The following is a 16977-nucleotide window of genomic DNA, read 5'->3' on the forward strand; positions in this document are numbered from 1 at the left end:
AGTATTTTCTATAAAAAAAGAGGGAACACTTACCTTGTCCATCATGTCCCATACCTCGCAATTTTAGTGTGCGCTGCATGTGTGTTTGCAATTCATGTTTCTCAGCTACTGTATTAATATTAGGCTACTAAGCTGTAGACCTATTTGTTATTATTATTTTGAAATCACTCACTAGGCCTATATGATATTGGTATATAAATAAAACAACATCGATATGATAAGAAAATAATTGAGAATGACATTTCTTCAGGCAGAACATTAGTCAGCATAGACAGGCTACTCTACAAAAAATTAATCTAGCCTAGAAACATTTATTGTACTATGTAAGCATTCAGTTGATTGATTTCCAAAATCAACGTAGGTTCATTTCTGCATAAAAATGTGAAAAATCAAATGTTTAAAAAATAATTAAAAGCAGTGATTGATAACACAAATACAAATACATTCGGCTGCCTTTAGATAGATTAATACATTTATGTTTATTACTTTCACGACCAATTACAGATCATTGGACTTGACAAAGACAAATCTGCAAGTCTAGTAGTTTGAAACCCTCCTGTGGTGAAATATGGAACAACAATACAAATATGTCTTGTCTGTCTTAAAACATATTGAATTAATTTTTTTCTCAAGCAATTCCCACAACGTATATTTTAACATTTCAATATTTAATGTAGCATTATATATTAAACAGGTGCTTAGCATATTTTTTTAGAACAGACAAATCTATCTGAAACTAGAAACATCTGCTAAGCAACAAAACACGCAAATGAATAAATATGCCATGCATTTATATTAAACCTATATATATTTATTTTTAAATATTAAAATATTTATGCAAATACACCTAAACCAAATTGTTGGACAGAAATACGCTTGGCCGCTAGAGGACGCACCAAGACCACTCACTGCATAATATAATATAACATAATATAATATAATATAACATAATATAATATAATATAATATAATATAATTAAGCAGCCTATATAATAACTGAATAAAAATGTATGTATTTATAATACTCTGAAAATGTTTGTTATTGTTTATAATTTATGTTCATATATGAATCATATAATTCATTGTATTGCAATAATAGGCCCATTATGATTATTATTATTAATAATTAATAATCATCATCATAATATTAGTCGTAGACTATAAAAACAATCACACATTTCTGTGTTTAAAACATCTTTTTTTTAAACATGTCAATATGTATATATTGATTGTACAGCTCTTCTGGATCTGCGGAGTCGAACCGCGGTCACAGCCACGCGCGCGCGCTCGTGTTCTCGTGCACTGTGCGATCCGACAGAGTTGAGCTGGAGTCTCGTCGGTCCACGTTGTTGAGCGGCTTCATTATGAACACAGATTATTATTAAACAACAGCCTGTGCCGCGCAGAGTGTCTGTTTTCAAAGGTAAAAGACTTCATATAATGCTGTTTTTATTTTCGTTCAGTTTGATGAGATTGTGTTTTGCTGTCGCGTCTGTGCGTGAAAACAGATGAACGTCTAATGATCTGTCTGAAGTCAGATAAAGTCTTGCTTTCAACGTGTTTATTTTGTCTAGAAGCTAGAATAGCTCGCTCTTGTTTGTAGTGTTGCCATTTCACAACTAAAAGTTGTGCCACTTCATGTGGCTTTAGTTTGTAAGACATTTTGATTCTTCTGAAACCGATTAATGTTGGTATGCCTTTAGCCATGAAACATTTTACATCGGCAATGTCATAGATATTTATATAAATTGTTGGCTATCAGTCATTTGTGTCTTTTTGAGTGCTTTTTCATCTTTCAGTTATGGATGTACAGTAAATGTTAATCTATCACGGGTCACGTGTCAGCTTCTAAATTAACATAAAAGTGCATTAAGGCATCTTTACACAGAAGCGCTTGCAAAATGGCATTTAGCTTAGGCGTCTTTACACTGGCTGTTTAATACTGCTCTGAGGTGGCATTATTGTAACTATTTTTTTTCTTTTTCTGGCATAATTTAGTCTGGCTTTGATGCAGCATTGCATCTTTACACTGAATTGTGAGCAGGCACAGAGCAGCCTTAACTTGTCTGTGTAAAGATGCGTCAACAGTCGAGTTAAGCCTGCTCAAAATTCAGTGTAAAGATGCAATGCTGCATCAAAGCCAGACTAAATCATGACTAGTATCAAATCTTACAGTAGTAATTGCTGTCACTGTGTATTTATTCTCACTACACACATTTATCACACAGCATCCCACAGCGTAAAGAACGGCAGAAGCGCTTCTACGCCACCGTCGCAGTGTAAATTTCCCATTCGAATTTGGCTTAACAAATGTGACTTCAACCAACGTGAGAACATAAAGTGTTTTCCTTTCAATACACTACTACGCCAGACTACCGTTTAAAGGATAATTCCAGTATTTAACACCTTGAGTCTATATTGTAGTTTGTTTTGGATGAACAAGAGTGGTGGACAACATCTTTTTGACAATGGTTCCTCTCTCGAGTTTTTGACTATAAAAGAATTGGCCATGGACCCATTTAACATTGGAGTCAATGGGCATGTCCGAAAATGTCATTAAAACAGCCAATAATGTTCGTTTACAAAACTGTTAAACTCACCGAGTGGTTAGTGGTGTTCGTTGATGATTATAAACAATATATCGTCGCAATATATGATTCCAATCCGTTTATTTTGCTATAGTGGAACTATTTTTTCAACAATGGGATTTTACAAAATGACGAATAAAACACGACAGAAACTGTATTTCGCTACGCTACTTGTTTCTGGAACATCAACTAACATCACTAATCACTCGGTGAGTTGCACAGTTTTGTAAACGAACATTATTGGCTGTTTTAATGACATTTTCGGACATGCCCATTGACTCCAATGTTAAATGGGTCCATGGCCAATTCTTTTATAGTCAAAAACTCGAGAGAGAAACCATTGTCAAAAAAATGTTGTCCACCACTCTTGTTCATCCAAAACAAACTACAATATAGACTCAAGGTGTTAAATACCGGAATTATCCTTTAACATTTTAAACGTGAATAAACTGGTCTTTTCCATGAGATCGTGTTTCGTGTTGAAACCTTGAACTTCAGAAGTGCAGGATGCATTGTGGTCACCAGTTTACTTCCTTACCTTGTGTCAGAGCGAGGTGTGGCCCACGCCGGTTTCCACTGCAGTCGACTGCTCTTGCGTGTGATGACACACACTCGGCATGCCCTTAAATCTCCAATCGTGTGCAAGGTGTTGCCAGAAGTCAGTGGATTAGATGTTCTTTTTTGAGTTGAACTCAAATATATTTAGAGGAAGTGGGGCAAAAGAGCATGTGTTTCTGTTTCTGAAACCCGACAGTGAGAACTAATGAACCACAAGCTCACTGACATGTGTTTCCTCACCAAGTCTTTAACAACTTATATATATACACTGCCGTTCAAAAATGTGGGATCAGTAAGATTTTTAATGTATTTTTAAAGTCTCTTTTGCTCACCAAGGCTGTGTTTAACAATTTCTGTTTAAAACTTTTTTTTTTTTTACATGTCAATATTTATTTATCACCAAGGCTGCATTTATTTAATCAAAAATACAAAACAAAACATTATTGGTGTGAAATATTATTACAATTTAAAATAACTGGTTTCTATTTAAATATATTTTAAAGTGTAATTGATTTCTGTGATCAAAGCTGAATTTTCAGCATCATTACTCCAGTCTTCAGTGTCACATGATCCTTCAGAAATCTGTATAATATGATGATTGCTGCTCAATAAACTTTTATTACTATTATTATCAATGTTGAAAACAATTATGTAAAAAAATAAATAATAATCAGGATTATTTGATAAATAGAAAGTTCAAAAGAACAGCATTTATCTGAAATAGAAAGCTTTTGTAACATTGTATACACTACTCTTCAAAAGTTGTGGCTGGGGGGGGGGGAATAAATTAATTTAATACTTTTATTCAGCAAGGATGCATTAAATTGATCAAAAGTTACAGTAAGGTCATTTATAATGTCACAAAATATTATATTTCAAATAAATTAAATATAACTTTTCTATTCCTCAAATCATGTTTTTTTTTTCTTTTCCAGATTGATAAAATAATTGTTTTTATTATCATCAAATCATCATATTACACTGATTTCTGAAGGATCATGTGACACTGAAGACTGGAGTAATGATGCTGAAAATTCAGCTTTTTTCAGTATCATTACAGTACATAAATTTTTTTTTTTTAATAATATTACTGTTTTTTTTTATTTTTATTTTTTTATAAATGCAGCATTGTTGAGCATAAGAGACTTACTTTTGAACGGCAGTATATACATATACATATATATATACTACCGTTCAAAAGTTTGGGATCGGTGAGATACAAACAGTTGATTTGGTGAAATTTAAGGTAATTCTTGATTTTATATATATATAAAATCAAGAATTATAAATTTAATTTCACCAAGCTAATTGCTCACTAAAAAAACCACATTGATCATGTTTTCGACCCATTTCAAGTTTGATTTTGACGTGGCTGAGTTGTTAACTTACTTTTTTATTTATCTTCCCATTAAATTTTAATGTCACATTTTGTAACATTTGCGTTGTTTTATTTTTGTAATATCAGTTATGTTCTCGTCAAGTTTATGTGCCTCCTCGGTGTATGAAATACTCTGTTAGATCATCTGGAGAAACTAACATGTTGCAGTCTGTCATCTAATAATAGGTTTGTGGCTTCGTTTTTGTCCTGCAGCTTTAAGAAGAACACTGTGGTTTAAAAGTGATGAGTCAATTTTTGCTCTTGAAATGATGATCTGTCATTAACAAATCATATTTGGCTCATTTTGACCTTCAACCTTTTAAAGTTGTCAAGATATCTGTCAAACTCTGTGGAAATCTGCACAAGCTTGACGGAGAACTCGGCAGTTCTGTAGTGTTATTGGTGGTCTACCATTATAGTCGATCAGATGATAACACTGTAAAAAGGTTGTGACATTAAGATACGGTTCAGGCACTCTTACATTCTTCAGATATACACACTTTCATTTTGTTGAGAAGGCCACTTGAGTTTTCCCTGAGGAAGAGTCCGGGGGGGAACTGGGTTCATAGGAAATATGCTGAGCTATTTTAACAGAACATTACTATTGTTCATTTGCCAGACTTGGGCACCAAACAATGAACATGTTTTTCATTGTTTTTAGCCCTGGGCTTACATATTCTCATCCATCAATTAAAATAATAAGATTAATTTTCAATGTATTAAAAGGTTAATTCACCCAAAAGGAGTATAGTAAGAAAATACTAGAATGTACATTTACAGAAGAAAATGTGAATGGTGCTTGCAGTGGCAAAAAACACGACCCGGTTGCTAGGGTGTTCTTGGAGTTTGCTATGAAGATACTAAGGTGTTCTGGGTGGTTGCTAGGGTGTTCTGTGTGGTTGCTATGGTGTTGCTAGGGTGTTCTGGGTGGTTGCTAAGGCGTTGCTATGTGGTTTCTAGGGTATTCTGGGTGGTTGCTAGGGTGTTCTGGGTGGTTGCCAAGCAGTTGCTAGGGGGTTGCTAGGGTGTTCTGGGTGGTTGCTAGGCGGTTGCTATGGTGTTTTAGGTGGTTGCTAGGGTGTTCTGGGTGGTTGCTAGGCTGTTCTGGGTGGTTGCTTGGCGGTTGCTAGGGTGTTCTGGGTGGTTGCTAGGGTGTTGCTAGGCGGTTGCTAGGGTGTTCTGGGTGGACATGTTTTTCATTGTTTATAGCCCTGGGCTTACATATTCTCATCCATCAATTAAAATAATAAGATTAATTTTCAATGTATTAAAAGGTTAATTCCCCCAAAAGGAGTATACTAAGAAAATATTATTGTTTATTCCTTTTTTTTTTCTGTTATGAATTGCTCTTGAATTGGTTGACTGGGTTATGCATAGAAGTTTAGGACGTAATAAGGCTTTTCAAGTTATATTTTTAATTGTTAAATCAACTGTTTTGTGTCTCAGGGATATTTCATAGTGTGTATCACATGCTAAACTTGTCATGACGTCTGATTGTTTGAGAAGTTTTTGGCAGTGAATCAGAGAAGGGATGTCTCTCAGTATTGTACTGCAAATAGTCCAAACTTGTTCTCTGCAAAGCATACAAACGAGAAACTTACACGACGAGACCTTACAAAACACCCATTTATTTATAGTACGTGTCGTGTATTTTAATTTATTGGTTGTTTGAGACTTGAGTTTCGTGAGATTTCTGTAGTTTGGCTTTGCAACTTCAAATGTGGTTGGACTTTCCACGGACTGTGAGAACCTCAAACCTAAAAGTGAGAATGATGTGTCTACTAAACCGTCATAGTTGATTAAATATAACCTACATGGGGAAGTTCAAGTGTTCAGTTCTCTAAACTAACCCAAAGCAGTCCATGAATGGTGATTATTCACACTTTCATGTAAACTGTAGTGCGTCTCCGGCTGTGTATTGCTCTTGCATTTCCAATTCTCTGAGTATTGGCTTCTGCCAGTAAAACCAGCTGAACTGAGCACAGATCAGCGTCCAGGATCGTTCTCCGTCAGCACCTTCTCACTGTCCTCCTGCCACTGACCTGTGATTGATGCAAAGCAAGCACTCCTGCTGTGCAAACGTTGGCGGTGGCACACCTGTATTCCTTTGGCTGATCACCAAATGGCATTTTCAACAGGATCCAACTGTGGATTTTAGGGGTGGTTAATCTGTATGATTTCCCGATTCGATTCGATTACGATTATTGAAGTCACGATTCGATTACAGTCGATTTTCGATTATTAACGATTCTCGATTATTGATTTTCCATTTCACAACAGTAAATTCACTACAGTAAAAATCACAACAATAACAAATTATAACAAACTTCAACATATTCTGAATCTCTATTAACATAAAATACGGATGTCCACGCATCACATGTTACAGCTATCCTACCCGCTTTCTTCAGTGATTCCATGACTTCGGTTTTGGTCTTGTTGTAGAGTGTGGGGATCGCTGTGTCTGTAAAATATCTCCGAGATGGGACGTTGTATCTCGGCTCCAAAGTGTGCAACATAGCGCGAAAGCCCTGGTTCTCAACGACTGGACGCAAATCCTTGGCAATAAAAGTTGCGATTGATTGTGTAATGCGCTTTGCCCTTTCCGAGCCGGGTGGAAGCTTTGACAATATTGTTTCCACGCTTCAGAGTTCCGTCTTTTGCGTTCCGTCAATATTCCGTTATTATCGATTTCCGTTATTAAAAATTTTTTTTTTAAATCGATTTTTGCCATTTGTGAATCGATTCAGAATCATCCACGTCCGCATCGCGATGCATCTAAGAATCGATTTTTTCCCCCACCCCTAGTGGATTTAGAGTTGGCGTTTAGTTTTAAAGGTCCCATTTTTCCTGTGTTTTTGAAGGTTTGATTGTGTTTACAGTGTGCGATATAACATGTTCATGTTTCGCGTGTAAAAAAAAAACAGTATTTTTCACAAAATGTACTTATCTGTATACCGCTGCAGTGTTTCCCCTAGAAATTCCCGGGGGCATGTACCTCTGGAAGATTTTTTTATTTATTTATTACCACTTAAACCAGGGGTGCCCAATCCTGCTCCTGGCGATCGACTGTCCTGCACAGTTCATCTCCAACCCTAATCAAACACACCTGAAGCAACCAATTAAGGTCTTCAGTGCACGTCAGGATCACTTGAAAATTAAAGGCAGGTGTGTTTGATTAGGGTTGGAGATGAACTGTGCAGGACAGTCGATCGCCAGGAGCAGGATTGGGCTTAAACCATGACTTCTGACAAGTTTTGTGGATAGAAATGGACATTTTAAGACATACAAATATTGACATGCCATCAACAGATTCAAGGCCTGATTGTGTGCTTTAAACCCAAATAAGTGTATTTTTTCTGTTGAAAATAAAAGTTATTTGGAAGAATCTGGTTAACCAAACAGTTGATGTACCGCAGTGACTTCTATAGTATATATTTTTTGTACTATGGAAGTCAATGGGGACCAGCAACTATTTGGTTAACCAGATTCTTCAGAATATCTTCTTTTGTGTTCAGCACAAGAAAGAAATTAATACAGGTTTGGAACAACATTAGAGTAAAGAATGACACAATTTTAATTTTTGGGTGAACTATCCCTTTAAGGACAAGCGGCTGCTTGTTTACTATTATATGGGTACTGTCTCTTTAAGACCTGAACACGACGCGTCTAATAATATACACGCATATAACAAGCAGATCCTCTTTCTCTACATTTCCTGTTTTCTTTCACTTTAGACATAACCAACTTTTTTTATGTAAACCATGTGTGTATTTGACAGTATTAGCGCAATAAGACTCAAAAGATAACTTAGCCCAGTAACAGGCGCTGTTTGACAGGCTTTTAGTGCATGTGCGCGTCGGGTGTATGCGCTCAGAAAAGCGCGTGAATGACATCTTTAACCGGCAAGGCTTTAAATCACATGCAAATAATGAACTGCAGTGTCCAGTTCCTCTGCGTTAACATTTGATGTGAATATACGTCGCAACAGTCGCGTATAGTATGTTGAGAGAGATGGAGGCGTCTACTTTACTGTTGTGCTTTTACAGTGTGTAAGTGAATGTCGTAATATTACTGATCATGTGAAGATTACATTGTAGGGGAAACACTTCGCTGTTTTCACTGTCCTAAAAACGGGCTGATGACTTCCTTGTTCTATGAAGTCCCTCCTTCAGAAATACGTAACGAGTTCTGATTGTGCCAGCGGTTCCTGTTTTGATTGGACGGCAGATTAGCGCACGTTGCCCGGAAAGGTCTCGCCTCTTACCGTAACGTGGAGACGCATGCGCTCAGTGTTACTGTAAACACGGCCAAACAAAGGTGATCTGACTCCGGGATGAAAATAACAGCGTCTCGACGACATGACGACACACACTCTACAAACACAACTGTTCCTCTTCTCTGTAGGAGCGCAACAAGACCACGCCCCCTTTGTGTATTCCTGTGGGCGGAGCTTAGTCAAAAACGGTTCTAGTGACGTCATTAAAGCAGGAAGTAGAGGATGTAGTCCGACCCGGCCGTTCGCTGTCGGCTTTGAAAGGGGACTTCTGTTAAATCAAATATCTCGCTTGCCATTGAACTTTGAGCTTTATAATTTTACAGGTATAATTTATGCTCTAGCAGCAACATCACACACTAGCTAAAGTTTAAAAAATGGGATCACGAAGAACAGGACCTTTAAAGAAGCAGAGTGATGCGCAATTTAGATGTGTAAGTGAAAAATCCATTGGATTGATGCTAGATGCTAGTTTAAAATGATAAACATTTGCACAACAAAGTAGTTTCACGAAGACCATGAGCTTCTCAGAATTACTAAAATTGTGCCACTGGTTTTGTCTGAAACATCCTACCCTGCATCCTAGTTCACTTATAATTGCAAGCCTGTGGTTATTTGTTTAGATCTGCGGGTGACCTCTCTGTATTTAGTTGCATGACAAAATTGAAACCGCTTTGGCTTAACCTTCATTTGAATAGTGTGGAGGAAAAGTCACAATATCACGAAAAACCATTCATTGCATTTGTCCAAAAGGATAGACGTTTATGCAGACATTGCTTTAATCCTATAGGAGTGGCCCACATTTTTAATCCCATGATTTCTGTCAAGCCATTAAGTTCCCCGACTCATAGACAAGACTTCGGTAAATAAATGATGCTTGCATCTCTTGCTAGCTTGACCTGTTTTCGCTGGTCAGCTTATAGGAGACGTAATGTTTCTCAAAGAAGCCTTTCCCTGTAGCAGTAAATTAAAGTGTGTTGGCTCCAGATCTGTTTACTGTGGCACATTGACTTCTCACGAGGGTGTACAGAGCATTAGGATAGTGCTATTCCTTCCTTACCATAGACCAGTGGTTCCCAACCTTTTTTTGTCTGAGACCCCCTTTTTCCCCAAGAAAATATTTTAGGCCCCCCTTCACATTTAATGATATTATCGCTCTTGTAAGCTTGCAGCAAGGATGACAAAATATGTTGTTTTCAAACAAACGCTATGTTTACTATAACCAGATATGTTTATGCACAAATAATAGCCTATAATATTGAAAATACAATAACAAAAACATCAGTAGGCCCTTTGTAATTTAAAACCATAAGCCTAGGAGTAGCCTATCAATTGGCCCTATTTGAAATGCAATAACACAAATATTCACACTGGTGTGTAGGTAAAAAAAAAAGAATATAGGATATTACTAAATGCCTGCTGTCTGGGAACTCAATACTTGCATGTTATTTGAGAGGCTTTATCAATTTGAGGCTTTATCAATGTGAGGCTTTATTTTTTACGCTTTTGGCGCTATAGCGAGCGATAATAAACTTGCGTTTATTAACAGAATATGCGTCTTTTGAAAGAACATTGTAGCCGGAACTACTTCTCTCTGTGTACGTCTATGACGAGTCACGCAGGTCCTTGGCTACTCCGCATCCGAACCCGTGTAAAATAGTCCCAATGTAAACACTTATTATGGGAGTACCATAGTGCTTCAGGATAAGACAAAAACACGGATTGGAAAATGGATTCATGATGAACTTGCTCATTATATACATTTTGTACATTTAGAAAAAGTTAAGGACTTTTGTTTAATGCTCATTGCTCAACTTTTCAAAATATGAATCCTGTTGGGAACCGATGCCATAGACAACACGGTGTTAAAACAAAAATCATGTCGTTATTTACTCTAACCCAATCCAAAACGATATAGGCTAATTTATATTTCTTCCATGGATCATAGTGTTAAAGGAATAGTTCCTCCCAAAACAAATATCTGTATGATTTTTAGGGCTGCATAACGATTAATCGCAACTAATCGTTTGCAGAATTAAAGTTTGTGTTTACATCATATATGTGTGTGTACTGTGTATAATAATTATGTATATATAAATACACAAACATGCATGTATAATTTTACGAAAAAAATCTATTTATATATTAAGTATTTATAATTATATATAATTTAAATATAAAAATGTATATAAACATGTCAATATTTTTAAACATATACATGCATGTGTGCATTTATATATACATAATTATTATACACAGTACACACACATATATGATGTAAACAAAAACTTTTATTCTGCAAACGATTAGTTGCGATTAATCGTTATGCAGCCCTAATGATTTTATTTCTTCCGTGAGCATAAAATGAGGAATGCTGAATAATATAATGACCCCGCTTTATCAAATAACATTTCTATTTTTGTCATCCACAGCACAGAAGAAATAAAGTCATAGCCTATTGATTTTGAATTAAATGAATGTCAGTAAATGATGACAAAATTTGCATTTTTCTGTGAATTAGGCTATTTCTTTAAAAACTTTAGCAACCAAAGAACATTCAGCTCACTTATCGATTTAGGAGCTTGAAACAATGACAGGAAAAAATGTGCACTACAAACCTTTAGGAGTAAAGGTTAAAAAAAAAAGTGTGCACTGTTTTCTGAGAGTGAAGAGAAGTTTGAAAGGGAAACTTGGGTTTCCATTTATACGATCTAATGTTTTGAATAGGACAGGTGGTTAAACATGTGTCTCAGCAGAGCAGTTGTCTGGTGAACTGTAGACCGTAAGAGTGCCACCTGTCCACAGAGAGCGTGAACTAACAGCCCTCGCTAGTGTTCAACACATGGTGGTGATGAGGATCAGTTCTGCTGTCAACTTCGGATTACATGCTGTCGCCACAGAGTTTCACAGGCTAACTTTTCCTTTTCAGTTCATTTGAATCCTCAAATAAGCTTCTCTTAAATTATCCAAATTGATCAAATACATTTTTATAAATTTTGTTTCCAGAATTCTTTGAGTTACATTTTTATCCAAAGTGACTTAAAAGGATAGTTCACGCAAAAAAAAAAAAAAAAGTAAATTCTGTCATTAATGACTCGCCCTCATGTCGTTCCAAACCCTTAAGACTTTCGCTCATCATCTGAACAAAAATTAAGATATTTTTAATGAAATTTGAGTGATTTGTGTCCCTCCATTGGCAGCTATGCAACTACAGTACCACTTTGACGCTTGAATTAGGGTTAGGGTTAGGTTCATAAAGAGATCTGAAGATTAATGAAAGTCCTACAGGTTTGGAACAACATGAGTGATTGATGACAGAGTTTTCATTGATGGTGAACTATCCATTTAAGTTGCAGTTAATGTATTAATGGTTTAGTCAGCCTGCCCTGAAGTAATAAATATGGGTGTCTTGCTTTGGGCTTTATGGATTGCCACTAGGGCTGCACAATATATCGAATTTATCGAAATATCGCAAATGTATATATCGCAATATGCATATGACAACAGCTTGCAATAAATGGGGTCATGAACAAAAGACAAAGTTTTTTTTTAGCTTTAATAAGTATCAGGATATATTTAATGAAAACTAAGCAATGTTTTATTTTTATATTTTATGATTCAGTATCTTTTATTAAATAAATCTAATGTAGGATAACCTGAAGCCCTGGTTTACACTGATGTTAAAATAACACTTCTTACGCTACAGTAAAACACTGATGTTCACTTTCACAAGTTATAAGGATGTTTTCTTGTCATAAAAAGAATGTGAAACACATGTAGGTTATATAATTTTAAATATATTTTAAAGATAATTTAAGTTTATTTTACACACTTTAAGCATTATCGTATCGCATATCGAATATCGCATTATTTAAGGAGTTAACGCATATCGCATTTGTCTTCAATATCGCACAGCCCTAATTGACACTACTGGGGTTTGAACCTACAACCTTTCATTTACCAGTTGTTTAACTTCTTTGGCCACCTTGCATTAATGAAAATTGATTTGCTGCTTAATTTTATAGCAATTTTTTGGTCAAAGCTTGGGTTTGTGAATGAATCTGACTAGAGAACCATACACTGGGTCATCTACATGGGAGGGCAAAGGCTCAATTGTTGGCCTAAGTGTGATAGTTGTTGGGTTGCCTATGTGACTTCAGTTCTGGTCTTCTTGCATGTTACATGAGTTTGTCCCACATTTTTCTCGACAAGACTGTTGGACTGAGAAAAGAAGAGTGCTTGAAGAATTAGCTGACATAACAGCACTTGTCTGTTTTTGGCTCTTGATGAATGTGCATTTGTGCAACCTCACCTCACATGGGTGTCTCTCAGCTTCTGGCAGAACTTGGATGAATGTTGTAATATTGGTGGAATGTGGATTCCTCGGATCATTTTCATGCGTTTAACCCAAACAGACCTGAAGGTGGATCAGTAGAGGAATAGTACCGTATTTTCCGGACTATAAGTCGCTCTGTAGTATAAGTCGCATCAGTCAAAAAGTGTGTCATGAAGAGGAAAAAAACATATACAAGTCGCACTGGACTATAAGTCGCATTTATTTAGAAATTTATTTTTACAAAATCCAAGACCAAGAACAGACATTTAATCTGGAAAGGCAAGTTATTCAGCTCCACAACAGCACACAGAACAACAGGCTGAATAGGTGTCCGGCATGTTAACGTAACACAGGGAATAACACGATTAAATATAAATATCTATGAATAAAACATATAAAAACTAATCAATTGTTATTCATCTGTTGCAGAAAAGCAACAAGAACAACTAAAACAAAATAGAAACGATTTAAAGGCCAGAGTTTCTATTTGTAAATTGTTTGCAGCGTTGAGCGATGTAGCCAATCACAGACATGTGTTGATTTCTTGAACGCATTGGCCAATCAGAAGCATTTAAGATAGAAACTCCTCACCGCTCAAAACTGACTTTATGTTCAGTGCTGAATTCTGCATGTTGGCAAATCCTCTGATTATAACAAACAAAGTGTAGATATATAATGAAAGATTCATTATGCAGTCAGCTTCATTGATATTAACAGAGATGTGTGAGATCGCGATGAACTGATGTCAGCTTCTTAGGAATTATTAAGGGAGCGTGCATTCAGTCATGGCAAACCATGCACACAGCCTGCTTGCTTTTATGTTAAATTAACAGTGGTTTGTGAATGTTAATGCTTTAATAACAAATATTTTATCAGGAGCATTTATGCTGATGTGTATGGTGGCGACACGTAGGCTAACTTGAAGGTATTAGGTACAGGAAAAAATAATAATAATTCTGACAAACCCCACCCCACCACCTTAAAACTAACACATTTTCTGCTGGAAACCCATAAAGAACATATACCTGAGGCTGAATAGGCTAAATTAACATTAGCCAGCGAGTCCAATAAGTTACCGGTCAGCAAGTTCACCAATCTCCCGATCTCATTCCTCAACACTGAATACATCGAGTTCTTCCTCGGTGTCGCTTCTGAACAACTCCGCTAACTAGAGCGCCCTCACACGGCTGTAGACGGTAATGTTTTCTCTTGGTTCATCTCAGTCAGTATGAATTAATTTTGATATACAAGTCGCACGTGATTATGAGTCGCAGGACCAGCCAAACTATGAAAAAAACTTGCGGAAAATACGGTAATTCCTCAACACCCATGGACATGTTTCCATGTGCACCAGTTGTCTCAAACGTCTTCTGTTTGTTTTGTTCCTTTTTCAGGTTTTGAGATGAAGAAGGACATTGATACGCTAATAGCTGAAGAACGGGCTGAAATCATCAACAAATATGAGAAGGCAAGTTACATCCTTTTAGTTGTCTACCTTCTGACTTTCTGTAGTTGTTGACCTAAGTTTTGAACTTTGACCGGTTGAGCCAATGTCCAGACAAGAGGAAACTGGTTAATGAATGTCCCTGACCTTCAGCGACATGGACAATAAGACACTCTGACAAAATAGGAATGTAGTAAGTAGCCATTAAAGTGATAGTTCACCCAAAAATGAAAATGATCGCTTGATTTACTTACCCTCAAGCCATCTTAGGTGTATACTGTATGACTATCTTCTTTCAAACACAATCTGAGATCTATTTAAAAAAAATATCCTGGCTCTTCCAAGCTTTATAATGGGAGTGAATTGTGGACAAGATTTTACAGGCCAAAAAAAATGCATCCATCCATCATAAAAGTACGACCTTCTAAAGCGAAGCGATGCGTTTGTGCATATTTAAACCTTAATTAGCTAGCCTATAGTAACTAGCTACTGGCATACTGCAAAGTCGACTTGCGCCACAAGAGTAACTCTGACGCGATGTAGGATGTAGGATGTATGAGTTAAAACAAAGAGGGCTTTGCAACAAATTCAAGCTCCTCTTCTCTTTGAAATCCTCCAACATTTCTCATTAAAATGTCTCGTTTTAGACTTCTAATTTGTGACCGGTGTTTTGTTTTGCTGTATCCTCTGCGCTTCAGCGTTCGTCATGTGTCGGGTCAGGAGTTACTCTTCCGCTGTAGCTAATAAAGTTTTAAATATGGATATTTTTTCTTACAAAAACCCATCGCTTCCTTTCAGAAGGCCTTTATTAACCCTCTGGAACCATATGGATTATTTTTTTATGATGGATGGATGCCTCAAAATCTCACCCCCCATTCACTATCATTATAAAGCTTGGATCTTTTTTAAATATATCTTTTAAAACGATTGGGTTCATTTGAAAGAAGATAGTCATATATACCTCTGATGGCTTGAGGGTGAGTAAATCACAGTATAATTTTCATTTTTGGGTGAACTATCACTTTAAATCAGATGTCTTTGCAGTACATATAAGGACAATCCTCTGGGGAGAGGCCAAGGTTTTGGGTACGCCACTGCTGGGAGTAACCTAGGGTTAAGTGTCTTGCTCAAGGGAACGATTGTGATAACTCATGGATCAACTATCCCAGATATTTAACCACTAGACTGCACCTCCCAAAACGTTGCTGCAATTTGCTGATCTTGGCAAGGAGCAACTTTCCTTAGAGATGCTGCACACAATTGATGTAAGACAAGTTATATAAAGGCTGATGTATAATATGTGGGTAAAGGTAGATGTGGTTCATATTGTGGTTTATTTTTCGGGATAGATTGTGGCTGTGTCTGCCTCACTGCCCAGTCATGACTTCACAGACAGTGGTTTTGTAGGAATGTACCTCCTAAGGAAATGTTTCAGACATGTCTAATGATCAAATTTAAATACAGCCAAGATCAAAGCTTTTGATAAAACCAAAAATATATTGTGACCACAATGTGTTTCTCAGTATAAATGGAGATTCTTCTGCTCCACAAATGTCTGCCATTTTGTTTTTATTGCGTGTGAACTGTAGTTATCATGGGCACTGAAGGTTAAAAACCTGTCCATAAAAAGGTCAAAACTTTGTAGACAGGATGTTATGTGAGCATTGGATCCAGACAAGCCTTAGTGCCTTCGTACCTCCATATACAGCTTGCGAAGGCAGCGAGTTTTAGCTTTCAACAGCCAAAATCTTATGAGGAGGAAGCATCTTGATGGACAACAGCTGGATGTCATGCTTGCATTTCTGCTACACTGACTACAGAAATTCTCAGCGTACTTAAGATACCTTTAGATGAGTGTGTGGAGTTTATACAGATAAGGAATTCAGGATATACAGAAAAATCACTCTGTTAGAATAAATTATGTAAGGAATAATTGACGACAGGCCGTTGAATTATTAGAAAAATAATGCACACCCGAGGCGGTAATGCGTTCACGACGCGAAGCGGAGGAGTTACACCTCGGGTGTGCATTATTTTTATAATAATTCAACGGCCTGGAGTCAATTATTCCGCTTATACTACAGTTACCACACCTCGAAATATTGTTCAGATGACGTATTTCAAGACGTTTGTAAAGTTTTTGTCAATAAAACGCTCTTGTATGTAGGACTAATTCCTTGCGCATCTAAACCCATGCTCCGTTGCTGATTCCAGAACGTCATTGTAGAGTTAGCGGCGGTTTGAGCCGCTGATAGCAGAGTAATGCTGGACACACACTTCACGACTGACACACACTTAACCACTGACACATTCTCTGACTGTGAATGCAGCAGATTTTAAACACCGCTGTGAACACACACTGAACACGCGCGCTTGATCAGTCATAATATCAAATTA

At 36.7% G+C, this 16977-nt stretch overlaps 1 protein-coding gene across 2 annotated transcripts in view; it reads left to right on the top strand.

The window, feature by feature from the left end:
- The first annotated feature begins 1285 nt into the window (after positions 1 to 1285).
- The window catches only part of LOC306994196 (USP6 N-terminal-like protein), a 36879-nt gene continuing 21187 nt past the window's right edge, over positions 1286 to 16977 (top strand). The window contains exons 1-2 of one of the 2 annotated variants that reach the window (XM_079604629.1): positions 1286 to 1423; positions 14531 to 14604. In XM_079604629.1, the coding sequence (XP_079460755.1) occupies positions 14539 to 14604 (66 nt within the window). In that variant the 5' untranslated portion in view covers positions 1286 to 1423; positions 14531 to 14538. Of the gene's footprint in view, positions 1424 to 14530; positions 14609 to 16977 lie in introns of those variants that run through there. The other variant, XM_079604630.1, reaches the window with a different exon arrangement.

Source organism: Phoxinus phoxinus (genome assembly GCF_949152265.1).
Source record: "Phoxinus phoxinus genome assembly, chromosome: 25".
Taxonomy (NCBI): Eukaryota; Metazoa; Chordata; class Actinopteri; order Cypriniformes; family Leuciscidae; genus Phoxinus; species Phoxinus phoxinus.